The sequence below is a fragment of the Salvelinus sp. IW2-2015 genome, linkage group LG13 (assembly GCF_002910315.2).
Source record: "Salvelinus sp. IW2-2015 linkage group LG13, ASM291031v2, whole genome shotgun sequence".
Lineage (NCBI taxonomy): Eukaryota > Metazoa > Chordata > Actinopteri > Salmoniformes > Salmonidae > Salvelinus > Salvelinus sp. IW2-2015.
In genome coordinates, this window is record NC_036853.1 from 12,848,668 (window position 1) to 12,867,516 (window position 18,849).

The 18,849-nt window shown below is 43.4% G+C and overlaps 2 protein-coding genes across 2 annotated transcripts in view; one reads left to right on the plus strand and one right to left on the minus strand.

The window, feature by feature from the left end:
• LOC111972349 (ral guanine nucleotide dissociation stimulator-like 1) overlaps positions 1-9,835 on the plus strand; it is a 31,968-nt gene extending 22,133 nt beyond the window's left edge. The window contains exons 15-18 of the mRNA XM_023999370.2: positions 99-347; positions 463-577; positions 682-5,655; positions 5,690-9,835. Coding sequence (XP_023855138.1) covers positions 99-347; positions 463-577; positions 682-869 — 552 coding nt within the window. The 3' untranslated portion in view covers positions 870-5,655; positions 5,690-9,835. The remainder of the gene's footprint in view (positions 1-98; positions 348-462; positions 578-681; positions 5,656-5,689) is intronic.
• On the minus strand, positions 9,379-14,646 carry LOC111972142 (Krueppel-like factor 9). Its single transcript, XM_023999016.2, has 2 exons — positions 14,281-14,646; positions 9,379-11,260 (listed from the first exon to the last, which is right to left on the minus strand). Exons 1-2 carry the CDS (start codon positions 14,621-14,623, stop codon positions 11,037-11,039), a joined length of 567 nt encoding a protein of 188 aa, XP_023854784.1. The 5' UTR covers positions 14,624-14,646; the 3' UTR covers positions 9,379-11,036.
• Between the last annotated feature and the right edge of the window lie 4,203 nt (positions 14,647-18,849).

Genomic DNA, 18,849 nt, shown 5'->3' on the forward strand with positions numbered 1-18,849 from the left:
ATATCATGTGTAAATAATTCTAGGTATAAACTAGTTGTTGTAATTATGTCAGCATTGAGTCTGTATGTGTGCTAACTAATGTATCTGTTTGTGTCCAGGTGTCCGAGTCTTGCTATTGCATTTCTCTCCACTCCATGGACACTACCTTGTCCTCAGCCAGTGTTCCTGTGACCCCGGCCTCACCCTTCCTCCCTGGCCCACTCTGCATGCACCATCGCTTGGACTCCCTAACGCCCATGTCCCCCTCCTCTCCCCTGCCCCCTGCCTACAACACCCAGGCTCAGGACGCCTGCATCATCAGAGTCAGCCTGGAGCAGGGCAATGGCAACCTCTACAAGAGCATCATGGTACGGCTCAGCAGGAGATTAGTACTTTGATTCAGATGGCAAAGACATTTTGAATAAATGTATGGAACCCTTTAAAGTGGTTTTTGATTGGTACATGGTGTTGTTCCCTCCCCAGTTGACGAGTCAGGATAAGACTCCAGCAGTGATTTCTAGAGCCGTGGCCAAACATAACCTGGAGAGTGAGCCTGGGGAGGGATACGAGCTGGTGCAGGTCATCTCTGACGAAAGAGGTACAAATATTCTCCCTGTCACTCAAATATCACACACTGTCTTTTATACTCTCATTTGTAATTACTGACTTGTGATATTGTGGGGAAAATCCTTCCTTTTCCAGAGCTGGTGATTCCAGACAACGCCAATGTGTTTTACGCCATGACCACCTCAGCCAACTTTGACTTCCTGCTGCGTGTGCGAGGCACTGCTGGGCGGTCGGTCCAACTGAGGAGTCGCTACGCCTCCACATTCCCCCGCGCCCAGCAGCGCTCCAGCCTGTCGCTGCGCCTCAGCAAGGTCACCCTGTGACCCCCAGGGGCACTATGCCTGGAGGGAACCATTTTATTTTTTGTCATTTAGCAGACACTCTTATCCAGGGTGACTTACAGTAGTGAGTGCATACATTTTCAGACATCCGACTGGATGGGCTGGGAGTGGTGGTGGGAGACTGAAAAGGACCAGACATGGGGGAACGAATTGAAGTCAATGAGTTTAGACTCTGAATTCTCTATTCCAACATCCCCTTTCCCTAATCAGACCCCCATCTCTTAGTGCTCCCTCTCCCAGCATCCCTTTCAGTAGCAGCCTGTGGCCTTCCCTTTCTGGCACTTCCCCCAAACCCCTATGGACTATTATGGATGTGTAGTGGGACAGTGGTGCCATATAGATGTCTGTGGCAGAGCGAGACAGTCGTCGTCCCTCCTCTCCACATGAAGAGGTTTTGCAGGTAGGAAGAGTGACTCCAGCCCCCATCAGTATTGAGCTTTTTTATCGACTCTTTTCTTTCCTGTGGAGCCTGTATGTTTCCTATTAGAGGGAGATGGGAGCCTGGACAGAGAGCGAGACTGAGATGTCCTGTTGCCTTTATTAACGGTGATGAATGATCGGCTCCTGTGTCAGTGTTAATCTGTGTGATTGATTGACAGGAGCTGTGTGATGCCTTCTTTGTTTCCATTATTTCATAGTGTGCACTGTGTGTACCTCGCGGGACTGCACCTCTCATTGTTAGCTGTGTGATGAATGCCAGTATAGAGGCATTCTGATAGGTTACTACTTGGTTTTAACAAGTTTTTGTCCTTTTGATATTGTTTAGCTGTCCTATCTCACCTTTAGGGTGTGGTGACAAATAGGATGGGTCTATGTGAGGCCCGGATTGCGCTGCCTGACGCAGTGATTAGCAGTCCTAATAGAGATGCACTTGTTAGTGGCTAGGTGATGTCAGGAGGTGGGAAGTAGGTGGAATGAGCGACATTGACATTTTAGTCATTTAGTAGATGCTCTTATCCAGAGAAATGTACAGTAAGTGCATTCATCTTAAGATAACTAGGTGGGACAACCACATATCACAGTCATAGTAAGTACATTTTTCCTGCATAAAGTAGCTATCAGAAAAGTCAGAGCAAGTGGGGGGGGAGTGTTAGTTTATGAAAGGTAATATATTGTGGGGGAGGGGGATTATTTAAGATACTCTTTGAAGAGGTAGGGTTTTAGATGTTTTTGGAAGATGGGCAGGGACTCTGCTGTCCTAGCTTCAGGAGGAAGCTGGTTCAAACATTGTGGTGCCATTACAGAGAGGAGCTTGGACTGGAATGAGCAGGAGCTGCCCTCCCGTAGGGGTGGGAGGGCCAAGAGACCAGAGATGAAAGAACGGAGTACTTGGATTGGGGTGTAGGTTTTGAGCAGAGCCTGAAGGTAGGGAGGGGTAGTTCCTTTTGCTGCTCCGTAGGCAAGTATCATGGGCTTGTAGTGGATGCGAGCTTTGACTGTCAGCCAGTGGAGCGTGCGGACATGGGAAGATTGAACACCAGGCAGGCTGCAGGATTCTGGATAAGTTGCAGGGGTTTGATGGCACAAGCAGAGATCCCAGCCAACAGCGAGATGCAGGCAGGCCTTCTCTGGGAGGAAGAGCAGCTCTGTCTTGTCGAGCTTGAGGTGGTGGTCTGACATCCATGCTGAGATATCTGCCAGGCACGCAGAGATGCGTGTCGCCACATGGGTGTCAGAAGGGGGAAGTAGAAAAATTGTTGAGTGTCATCCGCATAGCAATGATAGGAGAGACCATGTGAGGATATGACAGAGCTGAGTGACTTGGTGTAAAAAGAAAAGAGAGGGCCTAGAACTGAGCCCTGGGGGACACCAGTAGTGAGAGTATGTGGTGCAGACACAGATCCTCTCCACTCCACCTGGTAGGAGCGACCTGCCAGGTAGGATGCAATCCAGGAGTGTGCAGAGCCTGAGATGCGTAGCCTTGAGATGGTGGAGAGGACGATCTGATGGTTCACGGTGTCTAAGGCAGCGAATAGATCTAGGAAGATGAGAACTGAGAGAGTCAGCGTTGGCAGTGCGGCAAGCCTCCATGACACAGAGGAGAGCATTCTTGGTGGCGTGACCAGTCTTGAAGCCTGACTGGTTGGTTCAATAAGATCGTTCTGAGCAAGAGAGTTGGTCAGAGACGGCACGCTCAATTGTTTTAGAAATAAAAGAAAGAAGGGATACCGGTATATTTTTTTTTACATAGTGTTGGTTTCTAGAGGAGGGTAGCGACTCTGGCCATTTTGAAGTCAAAGGGGAATATCTGGAGAAAGGAGGTGGTGATGGGGACGAGTGGGTAGATTGTCGGGCTGCCGGACCTCACTAGTCTCAGGATTTCATCTGGAGAGAGAGGGGAGAAAAAGGTCAAGGCGTAGGGTAGTTCTGTGTGAGTGGGACCAGTGGACTGGTGGCTGAATGAATGAGGAGCGGATGTCGTCAATCTTCTTTTCAAAGTGGTTGACAAAGTCGTACGCAAAAATGGAGGGAGGGGGTGGGGTATTGAGGGAGAAGGTGGAAAAGGAGTTTCCTAGGGTTAGAGGCAGAAACGTTAAATTTTGAGTGATATAAAGTGGCCTTAGCAGCGGATACAGAGGAAGAGGAGGAAGTAAAATTATGATAGGTCATTTTAGTTTTCCTCCATTTTCGCTCAGCTGCCCGTAGCCCTGTTCTGTAACCTCGCAATAAGTCACTCAGCCACGGAGCAGGAGAGGAAGGCCGAGCCGGCCGCGAGAAAAGTGGATAGCGCAAGTCATAGGATGCGAAAAGTGAGGAGAATAGGGTCGAAGATTAGAAGGGAGAAATTTATAGGATAGAAGAGGAGAAAGTAGTGGGAGAGAGAGTGAAGATTGAGACGGCACATTAGCATCTGGGTAGGGGATGAGTGGGTAGAGTTGGAGGAGAGGGAGACAGAAAAGGAAACACAGTAGTGATCAGACCTGGAGGGGGGGTTGCCGTGAGATTAGTAGGCGAACAGCCATCTGCCATCAGTCATCTGCTCCTCTCCTTTTCACCGCTGAACAAAGTTAAGTGTCGTTTTGTTTCTCTTCTATGTGTTTTTTTAAGGGGAAAACTTGAAGAGGGTAATGGAAGACAATGTTTTTAAATATGTGAATTCAGATGTCAGAAAAAAGCCAGTGCCAGATTTGCTGTGATGCATTTGGAATCGTGACAGAGGGACACTCCCATTCTTAATGCTCAGTGTTTGCACATTGCATTCATGAGTACTGGGGCTTATTCAGGACGGTGCAGCGTTAAGGTCTATCCACATATCACTCTATCATTTACTGTGTGTGTACTCTTGGGTAGAGTCAGATTTTCTGGAGCATCGCGCACCTTTTGGTAACATGATACCCTCGCCGGTCCATGTGTTCCTAGACCCGCGAATAGCAACATTCACAAGTGTGCGATAGCAGATATTTTCTTGTCGTCTTCCCATTTGTAGTAAAGCAAAGAAGAATCACGTTGAAAACATCACCACTGAGTTAATAAGAAAAAATAAAAACTGCATATTTGAAGAATAGCTACATTTACATTACTTAATTTTGTGCCTGCTAGTTGGTTGTTTAAAAACAGCAAGCAAGCTAGCCTTTTAGCTTCCCACATCTTCCCCATGTGAAATAATCAGATTTGTAATTAAATAATGAGGGGGTTTTCTGGATCAAAAAGTGGCTTAGGGCCTCCCGAGTGGCGTAGTGGTCTAAAGCACTGCATCGCAGTGCTAGAAGCATTACTACAGATCTGGGTTCATTCCTGGGCTGTGCCACAACTGGCCGGGGCCGGAAGTCCCATAGGACGGCGCACAATTGGCCCAGCGTCGTCCGGGGTAAGCGAGGGTTTGGCCGGGGGGGCTTTACATGGCCCATCACGCCTTAGCGGCTCCTTGTGGCGTGCCTGCAGGCTGACCCCGTAGTCATTTGAACGATGTTTCATCCGACACATTGGTGCGGCTGGCTTCCGGGTTAAGCTGGCGGGTGTTAAAGAGCGTGGTTAGGCGGGTCATGTTTCGGAGGACGCATGACTCCACCTTCGCCTCTCCCGAGCCCGTTGGGGAGTTGCAGTATTGAGACAAAATCGAAAAAGGGGGTAGTACATTTCTTTTTCTAAATCTATTAAAAAAAGGGGGCATTAGGTGGTGGACGTGGCTGTGGGCGCTTTCGGCCTGTCGACGCGGCTGAATGTAGTCGGGGCCCTGAGCAAGAACATTTTAGAGCCTCCTTCTTGGCAGCGGAGAAAATGTTGCTGTTTTAAAGTAAATTTCTTACAATTCTAGTTACAAATTCTTCCATAGAGCTTAGAGAATGTGCAGTTAATAAACAGCCTTTCACCACTTTCATCACTTTTGTTTCTACGGATTTATAGCAGCACTGGTGCTTATTTCTTACAGCAGTTTAAATTGATAGATGTCAAGTTAACTATTTTGTGAACTTTGTGCCGAAAGAGGAACAAAATCTATGTTCCTGGTTCCATTTCAACCAGTGTGGCGCAAGAAATAATACGTTCCGTTTCAAACTTTGAGTGGAGAACATCTGCGTAGCAAGCAACGTGGACAGGCCTACATACTACACAGAGCCACACATTCTGTGACAAAAAACGGCATTCACGTACGGAGTTATACTCCGTTTGCATAAACTGTAAAGTGTGCAGAGCCTTTTACAGGATGTTCAGTTAGAAATGTACTGTGCAGAACAGACTGTCATTCAGAATAGGCATTCTATCTACAACATTCTGAACAGCCAGCTCCCTGTGCACCGAGCCTCACCCAAACACTCACCCCCAATAGTTTGTCACAAACGATATGAATTAGATTTTCACACTAGCCCACACTGACACTAATTCAGTTCCTCCTGTGCCTAGGCCTCTACACACCGACACTCACCCCCCTTTTAACGGAATCCCACAGWTACCGGCTCCCACACACTGCCTAACCAGCATTAACACCTCCACCCCACCTGTCTAACCCACACAGTGAAACCGGTCYCTACTGTGGTCCCTACCATATACACTCCTATGTTTCATACCTATTCTCTCCATCACACTGGTTATTACTATAACGCTCATTCTCTAATACTGACATTCTGGCCATCTCACTGAGCAGTGTACTGGTCTGTTATTGGTCATTCAGTACTAAATGCTGGGCAAGATGTACTGTGGTCGATTCTCCCTGTGTTGATTCTCATGCAACACTTGTGAATTTTCTCTCATGAATTCAGTTTCTGTGTGTGTCTTCACTGCCAAAATTATCTACCTAAATAAATGATAATTACTATGAGGTTGTTTATTTGTTAGACCCTTTAACAACTTATAAGATTTACGGAGTTGAACGATACTTCCAATTATTATTCTGGTACAAACAAGTAGCATAAATGGGTTATTACTATCTACTTGGTCATTTCTTTACCATAAATTAGTGATACAATAGCTAGGTTTCCATTCAATGGATGACAGATTTTCATGTGAATATTCTCAAATCTGCATAAAAACTAAATGCGCATTTTCCCACCAGAGATGTGATTCCATCGAATTGACTTGTTTCATATAAAAGGCTGTGCGTGATGATGTAGTGCACTTAAATACCTTTTGCCGTTAAATTCCCATGTACCGAATAAAAAAACAAACAAGTTAAATGGGTTTCCATCACATTCAACTCTACTGATGGTTTTCTCACCAAAAATGTGCCCACTCTGGTATTGGCATGTGCACTCTAGCCAGCAGGGTGCAGTATAGCCTACATTAAATTATTATGGACAAAAGAGTGAGATGTAGTTTTATTTGTCAAACAGCAGCCCAGCATCGATGATCATGTCACCAGAATAAGACCCTCGATATTTATTGGAAAGTCACATCAAGCTCATCACCTTGCACTTTCACCACCCTGTGAAGTTCATCATGATGAGATTCGAACACACAACCTTTGTTAACGCCCACCCATTCTCCCCAACCAACCACCCTCCTATCGTTTCTGTCTTAAAACTTCTTACGGCTGCGATCCCGTTAACGGGATCCATATGACAACAGCCAGTGAAAGTGCAGGGCGCCAAATTCAAACAACAGAAATCTCATAATTAAAATTCCTCAAACATACAAGTATCTTATACCATTTTAAAGGTAATCTTGTTGTTAATCCCACCAGTGTCCGATTTCAAAAAGGCTTTACAGCGAAAGCACCACAAACGATTATGTTAGGTCACCGCCAAATCACCGAAAAACACAGCCATTTTCCCAGCCAAAGACAGGAGTCACAAAAAGCAGAAATAGAGATAAAATGAATCACTAACCTTTGATGATCTTTATCAGATCACACTCATAGGACTTCATGTTACACAATACATGTATGTTTTGTTCGGTAAAGTTCATATTTATATCAAAAGGTCTCAGTATACATTGGCGCGTTATGTTCAGTAGTTCCAAAAACATCCAGTGATTTTGCAGAGAGCCACATCAATTTCCAGAAATACTCATAATAAACGTTGATCAAAGATACAAGTGTTGTACATGGAATTTTAGATCCACTTCTCCTTAATGCAACCGCTGTGTCAGATTTCAAAAAAGCTTTACGGAAAAAGCAAACCATGCAATAATCTGAGGTCGGTGCTCAGAGCCCAATCAAGACAAAAATATATATTGTGCAGTCAACAGAAGTCAGAAATAACATTATAAATATTCACTTACCTTTGATGATCTTCATGAGAATGCACTCCCAGGAATCCCAGTTCCACAATAAATGTTTGATTTGTTCGATAATGTCCATCATTTATGTCCAAATAGCTACTTTTGTTAGCGCGTTTGGTAAACAAATCAAAACTCACGAAGCACGTTCACTAGTTGCAGACAATGTCAAAAAGTTCCGTTACAGTCCGTAGAAACATGTCAAACGATGTATAGAATCAATCTTTAGGATGTTTTTAACATAAATCTTCAATAAATCTTCAACCGGAGAATTTCTTTGTCTTCAGAAAAAGCAAATGGAATGGGAGCTACCTCTTATGTGAATGTGCATGACCAGCTCCTGGCACTCTGCCAGACCTCTGACTCAATTCCCTCTCATTCAGCGCCCCTTTACAGTAGAAGCCTCAAACAAGTTTCTAAAGACGGTTGACATCTAGTGGAAGCCTTAGGAAGTGTAACATGACCAATATCCCACTGTATCTTCAATAGGGGCTAAATTGAAAATCGACCAATCTCAGATTTCCCACTTCCTGGTTGGATTTTTTCTCAGGGTTTTGCCTGCCATATGAGTTCTGTTATACTCACAGACATCATTCAAACAGTTTTAGAAACTTCAGAGTGTTTTCTATCCAAATATACTAATAATATGCATATATTAGCAACTGGGACTGAGGAGCAGACAGTTTACTCTGGGCACCTTATTCATCCAAGCTACTCAATACTACCCCCAGCCATAAGAAGCTAACCGACTGTCTTTATCTGTGATTGTAATGCACTGTATACAAAATCGTGTACTGCACAAAAAAAAATACTTTTCCACATTTCCAATAAGCAATTTGTGTGTTTCACAATCTGTGATACTGGGTTGCTTGATACACACTGGAAACTGTTGTGTGAAACCCAGCAGCGTTGCAGTTCTTGATGCACTCAAACCGGTGCTGCTACCATACCACATTCAAAGGCACTTAAATCTTGTCTTACCTATTCACCCCCTGAATGGCACACATACACTGTTCATGTCTCATGGCTTAAGAACCCTTCTTTAACATGTCTCCTCTCCTACACCGATTCAGATTGAAGTGGATTTAACAAGTGACATCAATAAGGGTTCATAGCTTTCACTTGGCCAGTCTGTCATAAAAAGAGCAGGTGTTCCTAATGTTTTGTACATTGTAAATGTACAAATTGCCCTTTTGAATAATCTTCTACAGAACAGTAAATTACAATTCACATTTGTCAATACTCGCACTATCAATGTTAAATGAATCTTTCTATCCCATGTGTGATCATTGAAAACATCTCACGATCAATACATTTATTTTAGAAATCAATGTTTCAGATATAATTATCAAATGAAAGAAACATGACATTTAGCAGGCACTAGTTTGAATCAAGTCTGTCTTGAGCATTTGGCCATAGGTTCTCATCAACATAATTCGCTTCTGTAACATGCTCGTTGTTCATGCACCTGAGGAAAAAACATTTTGGCAAGGCGAATCCAAGCCTGTCATAGGTCTGGATTGACGTCATTGCTTGCCTCATTCATGACCTGGAGGTGGGTGGTACTCTCATGGGGTTGTCGATCATACACCTTCCACCTGTATTGTGGTCATGTATTTTAGTGGTCCTGTGTGGGTTACGTAGTAAGAGCATGGCACTAGCAACAGCAGAGTGGTGGGTTCAATTCTCACTGGGGTCACCTACAATAATGTGTGGACTCACTTGTTGCTTTGGTTAAAAACTTCTGCTACGTAAATTGCATATGTTACGGTATTACAGTACTGTGTTGGCCAATGCAATATTAGAAAGCAGTTTGAAACCACACAAAGACCCCAGCAACTTCATTTTGGATACATGTTTACTGTATAGGGGATGCATTACATACAATACATCTGATCTTAATATCAGATTTATTTGAACTTACTGAAGTAAAATCATTCATAATATTACATTACAGTATATCATACTTTATGTTCATACCTTAAACATACATTCATTATTCTCAAAATGTTGCAGACAAACCATTATATAGGTTTACCAAATGGTTAAGTGATTATCAATTAAGAGCAGTCTGATTAAGTCAATTAAATGTATTTAAACAAATGAGAAGACAATCATATCAAAAGTAATGTGAGCATTGCATTGTGAAAGGCAATTACTTCATATGAACATGTATTTCTAGATGAAAAACGGACTGTATGATTGCGTTGTACTTAGTCAATCGAATAATGTGCTAAGACTTGTGAAACTGCCTTTTTGATGATCTGTTTTGAGTTTGGTACAAAGCGTTGTGAAAATGTACAACATACTTGTGAAATTTGCACCAAAGGGATAAAATAAATCATAAAAAAAACTTTGTGCCATTATTGATCTCAGAGCTCAGTTTAACACACAAACGGTTTAACATATCTATAGTACAGTACCAGCAGTAAGTTTACCAAATATAAGAACTGTTCCATAAACATTTGCTATCCACAGTAATCTTACTATTATCTCCACTATACCAAAAGCTATAAAACGTACAAAACTTAAACATTACCTATTATCTTAGCATTAACGAAACCTAACCAGTGGGTATTGATCATCAATAATACAAGATGAGTTATCTGAGACAGGCTGAGTGAAGTAGGCTACAGTAGCCTGGTCCCATCTGTATGTGTGATTTAGCCAACTCTGCTGTGCCACGTGTGGTCCTTGTCAAGCCAAACATGAATGTATGGCATCATGACAATAGTCAAAGGAGTTGTCTTAAGACAGATCTGGGACCAGGGCATGGCTACAGAACCTCTTCCTCTCCTATCCCGCACCTTTGCTTCCAGTGGAGATCCATTGGTCTGACCAGGGGTCCAACCATTAGTCAGATTCAATTGCAAAACGTTTGGTCTGTTGCAAAATGTTTTGCAACGGTTACCGTTTACTCCAGGAACTAAACAGAACCAAACAGGAAGGGGCCTACCTGAATTTATCCAACAGAAACTTGTTTTCATTTCAAAACATTTTCTGTTTGGAGTAAACTGTTGCAAAATGTTTTGCAACATACCAAACATTTTTCTATTAAATCTGACTAATGAATACACCCCAGGCCCTACCTCCCCCCCTTTATGGTAGCCCTTGATCATGACTCACAGTTCAATTACATAGGGTTAGGGTTCCCACACAGCCTTATTTCTATGTTAGTGCTTGTTTACGGAAAAGACAGAAGACTGAGTGGACTACCTGTGCCCATTAGCAATCTGTCTCCGAACACCTGTGTGTAAACAGAAGAAGGACGCCACAAACGTGTTGTCACTGAAAAAAAACATACTGTCAGCTGCAACTGTTAAAACAGTGAGTATTTGTGAAATTAAAATAAAGGGATTTATGTTTCTAGAACCGTATTGAGAATTGAGAATCAATTCACGTTTAGATTGAGTATTTGGCTGTTTTAGCTTCCAGAGCCAATTTGCCTTTAAACAGCATGTAATGTCCTTGGACTATAAGGAGTACAGTTAGGCTCCTTTAGTCCATTATTGGGTTGCCCTTGTGGCTGATCATGGATGGTTCGAAGCCAGGGTGGCGGCGGGCATGCTTAAGCAGGTGGTCGCTTCGCATGAAGCGCATGGCACACAGTGGGCACTGGAACTGTTTCTCGCCCGTGTGAGTCCGCAGGTGGCGGATTTGTTCATCAGAACGGGAGAACTTCTTGTCACAGTCGGGCCAGGAGCAGTTGTAGGGCTTCTCACCTGGGATGGGATGAAGAAACCGTTATTATTCACAACCAACATACTTGCTACTCTGTATGCGATGCACACACATGGTAAGCATAGCCTCGATTGCTCGGTCATCCATTACATTGGACTGTAGGCTAATAGATGACCAATGGAGGCCAACATGCTGACTAGACCAGGCGCGCCCGCGTCCACCATTGGGCGCATGTTGATTCTGTCCATCCACACCAGACGTGATCAGGACACGCAGGTTTAAATAGCAAAACTAACTCTGAACCAACTATATTCATTTGGGGACAGGTCAAAATATCTGAAGCATTCATGGACATTTAGCTAGCTAGCTTGTACAATTTCCTCTTTTTTGCTGGATCTTTATATAATTTTGCCCAACTTTGAGTCAAACAAAATTGTGTTCTCTACTTTGACAATTAATGAACAGATAAAAGGGGAAGCCTAGTCAGTTTTTAGTAATCTCTCCTCCTTTAGTTGCTTTCTTCTGTGGATTTTATATGGCCGTTTGCAACCAACTGGACTGGAGTGTGGATAGGTTTGCCAACGGTCCCGTATTAGCCGGGAATCCCTTATATTGGGCTAAATTGGTTTGTCTCATACAGGACCTCCCTTGTCCCGTATATTCATCCGATCACAGTATAGCGTAAATGCGCCAATTCCTGCAAAGTAATTTGTTGTTGTTCGGTCAGTTTGGCATGTCAAGGAAATATGGATAAACCTGAAAGAAGACTGTGCAGCTACAACAAACAATGGGAAGCAAAAAAGATGTGGGTTAAGAGTGACTCGACGAAAGCTTTCTGTACTTTATGCCGTCGGGAATTCTCAAATTGGCCATGGAGGGGAGAATGACCTAACTCAGCATGCATCCACATAAATGCACAAGAAGGCCATGCTAGCTAAACGTGCTAGCAATATCGGCACATTCTTCGTGACGTCATAGTTAAACATGGACTCAGCTACAACAGCACCGACTGTCTTGTTAAGCTCAACGGTGCTTTGTTTCACGACTCAAATGTTGTGAAGAAGATGCACTTGGGAAGAACGAAAGCTGAGATGATTCCAATGAATGTTTTAGGACCAAAGACTGTGTGGGATATTTTGGAAGATCTGTCCCTGACCGAAAGTGAGCTCATGTATTTCTCAGTGACGCCTCCAACAAGGGAAATAGACACATGTCTCCAGTGTGTGTGAGATATTTCTCTCTGTCTGATGGAGTGCAGTGCAAGTTACTTGACTTTTATAAAGACAGTGATGAAACTGCAAATGACATAGTTCATCAGAGCTTGATGTGTCTGGAAAAGCATGAACTGGAGATGTGCAATGTCAACTTTGAAAAACACCACTCCGTTTACCAGTTATTGAGCAGTGCCAACAATCGCATTCTGAAAGCTAATTGCCCAGCTCACATAGCTCATAATGCCTGCAAGCACACCTGCGATCAACTGTCAGTGGATATTGAGGCAATTGTTTTAAAGCTCTACAGCCACTTCTCAGTATCTGCTTCCTGAAGAGAGGAACTGCGTGCATTTTTTGCCTTTGTTGAGACATGAAATTCTGCGACATGTTTGCACACGGTGGCTCTCTCTTCACCCAGCTGTCGATCGTCTCCTGCAAAGCTGGCCAGCTCTTACTTCGTACTTCAGGTCCCTTGGGGAGACCTGTCCCGTGGCACTTAAGAGTACTTTTAAGTATGAAGAAAAAACGGAAGCTGCTGAGATTTATCTGTGCTTTCTCCACAACGTGGGGTGTGTTTTTGTCCAACGCGTAAAAAACCTGGAGGAAACAACGCTCTGCATCACAGATGTTTACGAGGAAGTCCAAAATGAAGATGCTTCAGTGGAAACAGGACAGCGTTTTTGGATACCAGACCAAGCAGCTGATGGACAAACAAGTGTCAGCACAAATGTCCAAGTAGCAACAGGACTTACGTTCTATGACACTGTCATTACATACATTGACAAGTGGTTTGATTTCTCACCAGGAAATGTAATGGTGAAACTGAAACCGATCGGCCTCTATGAGGGGCTCTCCTTCACTGACCTGGAGCAGGTGGTGGTTGCCCTCAAAATGACAGAGACAGTCAGTATGGACCAACTCTATGAAGAGTTCAGTGCTATCCAGGAGGAAATCCAGACAGGATACCACAAAATCCACCAGTGAGAAGTAGGTGGCAGTTTCCCAAAACCTAGGAAAAACCAACTTGATCAACGTGTTCAGAATTGTCTCATTTGTCCTCAGTGTGCCAGGCTCAAATGTCTTTGTAGAGAGGATTTTCTCTGATGACCATTAAATGATCACACTCAAGAAAAAGATGCAACACAGAGCTGATCAAATATTAACTTCAAATATCTGTGACCTGTGACTTGTCATGTAAGGGTTCTCTTTGGCTATGCAAAACTGCTTGAATCAGTCAAGAACAGCAAAAAAATATAAATGGAAAAAGACTTGGTGGGTGACTCATGCCCCTCTTTTCCTCTTTTGCATTTGAAATGTTATATTTTTTGCTGTAAAAGGTCCAAATTGTGATTTCTTTGATAATTTATTTTGAGGTTTAGTCACAAGTTTACATAGTGATACAGTTTTAGTAAAGTTATAGACCAAATGGAATATAAAAATGCATTTCCTTTCCAATTGAATAAGAATATACTGTATATTCATTCACACAACACCATACCCACGCCGCCGTGGCACCGTGCACTGGCACGCCACCTTTTGTCCGTTATTTGGTAGTGAAAAAGTTGGCAACCCTAAGTGTGGACCTTCATCTTTCAAATCACCCACATTGGTATATGTTCCTAAAAAACAATGAGATGGGAGAGACAGGACTTGCAGCACATCAAGCGTTTAAAATAGAGCCAAGTTCTACTTTAGCTCTTGGCTACACAGACGACCATTGACTCGTGCGAGCAATTTGGATGAAATGATTGAATAACATGTATGTGTACATTTATTTAGCAAAACTCGCGCACGCATCCAGGCCGGTGTGGTCAGCATGTAAAGGTACTGCTAAGCTTCGCACATACCTGTATGTGTCCTTATATGCGACTTCAGGTGAGACAATTTTCCGTAGGCCCTGACACAGCCATCAAACGTACAAACATGTCGCTTCTTTTTAACAATTGGAGAGTGCGATAATCCGTGTCGCTCACCACCTGGCATGAGCGATATGCGCGCGAGTATGGATACAGGCGTCGGTGTAGAATTTGGGGTTGGATTGGTGGAATCGGACATCGTGTTGTAGCCGCTTTCCCCGCATGAGATGTTGATGTCTGTATCAATTCCTCCAAATGAAGAATTACTATAATCCTGCAAGGCCAACATAGGCTGAAACCTTCCATGCTCATCAATAACCCCGGCAACGGCCATGATGTTGAATCTTCTATTTCTTCTTCTTCTATGGGACTATGTTGGTCCCTCAAACATACGTTAGATGTGCATGCCGCCACCTACTGGATGGGGGGAACACTGCAACTATCATAAATAATCTGGGAAGGGGGAAAAGCATACTCCTAATTTTCCACAAGTAAACAAAAAACTAAAATGTACTCTTTCAGTCGGATTCAAATGTATACTCAGATCTTTACACAGCTTCAGGAGCATGAAAGAGGAAGACATCATTCAATATTCCCCGTAATGTTTAGGCCGTGAAGTCCTGGAGATCCAAAAATCTTTTCACTGCCTTCACAATTAATGTCTAGTTTCTTAAATGGCACTGGACAAACTAATACAAAATCTATCACTTGTGCAATAAACCAACAATGTCAACCTTCCTCAATTTCTCACACATTGCACCAAATGTGGATCAAGCAGGGTCTGACTGGGACGAAAAATCGACCCTGGCATTTCTAACACACCAGCCCATTCTTTTCCATGAGGCCTCCATTATTAGCCAGATAATGATCATTTTGAGCAAAAAACCCAAGTTAGACAGGCCTGCTGGGCTAAAAATGGATCAGACCATCTGGCATTTCGGGCTGCTTTTTATTAAATGCAAGTCATCATATTTTTCAACAAAACACTGAATTAATGCATAATAATTGCTCAATGTGCATTTTCTCCTTTGCCAAGATAATCCATCCACCGCATTTCAAGAAACTGATTAAACAGCATGATCATTACACAGCACCCTGCTGGGGACAATAAAAGGCCATTCTAAAATGTGCAGTTTTGTCACACAACACAATGCCACAGATATCTCAAGTTTTGCGGGAACATGCAATTGGAATGCTGACTGCATGAATGTCCACCAGAGCTGTTGCCAGAGAATTGACTGTTCATTTGTTTACCATAAGCCACCTCCAATATCGTTTTAGTGAATTTGGCGGTACGTCCAACCGGCCTCACAACCGCAGACCAAGTGTAACCACGCCAGCCAGGACCTCCACATCCGGTTTCTTCACCTGCGGGATTGTCTGAGGAGGGCTGGGGGGATGCTGAGGAGTATTTCTGTCTGTAATAAAGCCCTTTTGTGGGGAAAAAACTCCCCCTGTCCAGTCATGTGAAATCCATAGATCAGGGCCTGATGAATTTATTTCAATTGACTGATTTCCTTTTATGAACTGTAACTCAGTAAAATCTTTAACATTGTTGTATGTTGCATTTATATTTTTGTTCAGTGTATATATAACATTTATTCAGTGATTTTCTTCTTTGTCTAATATATGTGTTTATTCATTCACAACTAGGATGTGAAACACTTTATTTTAAGGGTCTGTAATAAACCATTTATAAGGCATTTATAAATTGTGTGTTCACCATTTATTAATCATTACCCCCACATTAACAAACAATTTACTACTCATTAGTAAAGTATTTTTGCATTCCCTAAAGTGAGTGCTATTTACATGTTATAAATACTTTATAAATGTTTTGAGTAACCATTGAAATTTTGCACAAAAAGATGGACATGCCATTGGTAGACATTCCTTCAGTAACTGGTAAAGAATAAGCACACAAACCAGGGGGCTTAAGGAAATATATATACATGTGTGAATAACCAACTTACTAACATTTACAAATGTGGGAGTAATGATTAATAAATAATGAGCAAACGGTTTGTAAATGCCTTATAAATGCCTGTTTATTATGGATCCTTAAATAAAGTGTTACTCTTGGAGATAGCTGGGCCCAGCACAGACAGTGTGGCCCCCTGGTCTTCTGGTCCCAGTGATGCTAGGCTTAGCACCACAGACAGTGTGGCCCCCTGGTCTTCTGGTCCCAGTGGATGCTAGGCTTAGCACCACAGACAGTGTGGCCCCCTAGTCTTCTGGTCCCAGTGATGCTAGGCTTAGCACACAGACAGTGTGGCCCCCTAGTCTTCTGTTCCCAGTGATGCTAGGCTTAGCACCACAGACAGTGTGGCCCCTGTCTTCTGGTCCCAGTGATGCTAGGCTTAGCACACAGACAGTGTGGCCCCCTGGTCTTCTGGTCCCAGTGATGCTAGGCTTAGCACCACAGACAGTGTGGCCCCCTGGTCTTCTGGTCCCAGTGATGCTAGGCTTAGCACCACAGACAGTGTGGCCCCTGGTCTTCTGGTCCCAGTGATGCTAGGCTTAGCACCACAGACAGTGTGGCCCCTAGTCTTCTGGTCCAGTGATGCTAGGCTTAGCACCACAGACAGTGTGGCCCCCTAGTCTTCTGGTCCAGTGATGCTAGGCTTAGCACCACAGACAGCTCAGCTGCTGCTGCTGCAGTAGTCAAGTGCAGTGGAGGTCGGGAGAACAGAGCGAGAGTTTTAATATTTGACTGTTTTAAAATTTTGGTCTATAATATGTAATAGTAATTAACCCTTCGGATGGGGGGGTGGGGGGGGGCGTGTCATGGTCTTCTTGTACAGTGCCGTGGGAAAGGATGCTAGGCTTAGCAGAGACAGCTCAGTGGTGAGTGAAGGTAGGAAGAAAACATAGAGACGCGGATATACTGACAGTTCCTTAATATGTTGGCTTTATATGTAATAGCAATTTACACTTGGGAGTGACAGCAGAGAAGATAGAGAGTCAGACTGCACAACAAGGAGGTAACAGAGGCACAGTTATAGTGGTGAGTTGTATCTGTGTTTTTACATGAGCTGGTTAAAAAAGGTGGAAGGCTATGTTTTTCACTGATCACTGGTACAGTGTACTGCCTATGTGTCACATGCGTGGTGAGGTGGGCTGGTGTGGCTAAAATGCCAGAGAACATTTTTTGTCCCAGTCTGCCCCTGATTGCTGTTGCTCTTAGATGGTAACTCAGAGCAAATGCGCGTGTGCCATTTGAATCTCAACAAGGAAGGTGATTGTATTTGATTAATGTTTATGGAAAAAGTATGGATTTCAGCAAACAAAGAAAGGCACTCAATTAGAGGACAAACGTAGGTACAAGGTAAGCGTTGCATCATTATAATTTTCTTGTATTGATCTTGGGCGAATCGATGTCTGAGCTGAATTCATCAAAGCCTGGTCTCTGCTAGAGAGGAAGAGGCTAAGTGGGAGGTATAACTGGGCCAAAAATCTGTCTTCTCCAGCAGGTGGCAATGAGAGCTCCTCAAACGAGGGGTTTTTGTATGGAGGTCAAGGAGAGCTCACCAAACGAGGGGTTTTTGTATGGAGGTCAATGAGCGCTCACCAAGCGAGGGGTTTTTGTATGGAGGTCAATGAGCGCTCACCAAGCGAGGAGCTTTGTATGGAAGTCAATGAGAGCTCACCAAGCGAGGAGTTTTTGTATTGAGGTCAATGAGAGCTCACCAAGCGAGGAGCTTTGTATGGAAGTCAATGAGAGCTCACCAAGCGAGGAGTTTTTGTATTGAGGTCAATGAGCCAAACGAGGGTGTTTTGTATAGAGGTCAATGAGAGCTCACCAAGCGAGGAGTTTTTGTATAGAGGTCAATGAGAGCTCACCAAGCGAGGAGTTTTTGTATAGAGGTCNATAGAGGTCAATGAGAGCTCACCAAGCGAGGAGTTTTTGTATAGAGGTCAATGAGAGCTCACCAAGCGAGGAGTTTTTGTATAGAGGTCAATGAGCGCTCACCAAGCGAGGAGTTTTTGTATAGAGGTCGATGAGAGCTCACCAAACGAGGGGTTTTTGTGTAGTGGTCAATGAGCGCTCACCAAGCGAGGAGTTTTTGTATAGAGGTCAATGAGAGCTCACCAAACGAGGGGTTTTTGTGTAGAGGTCAATGAGCGCTCACCAAGCGAGGAGTTTTTGTATGGAGGTCAATGAGAGCTCACCAAACGAGGAGTTTTTATATAGAGATCAATGAGAGAGTGTCGAATTTGGTCAACAAAAAATGTTATGGCTTATTTGCTACATGAGGTTTATTTGGTTGAATAGAAGTTCCGTAATATTTACTTAGGTTGTTAAGAGTGTACTGATATAAGTAGGACACTTGGCATCCCGGCAAACTTTGAGAACGTTTTCTCAAGATGGCTATGCATATTTATGGCATGAGGCTAGTAGCATAACATCTCCATTGAATACAGGTGGTTGATGTCAACACCCCTCATCGAATATTCAAAAAAGTATAAAAATAACGAGATGTATCCACCAATCTAAAGAGAGAGGAATAGTCAGGAGTGGACAACGAATCTAACTGTTAGGGCGTCATTATATTCACA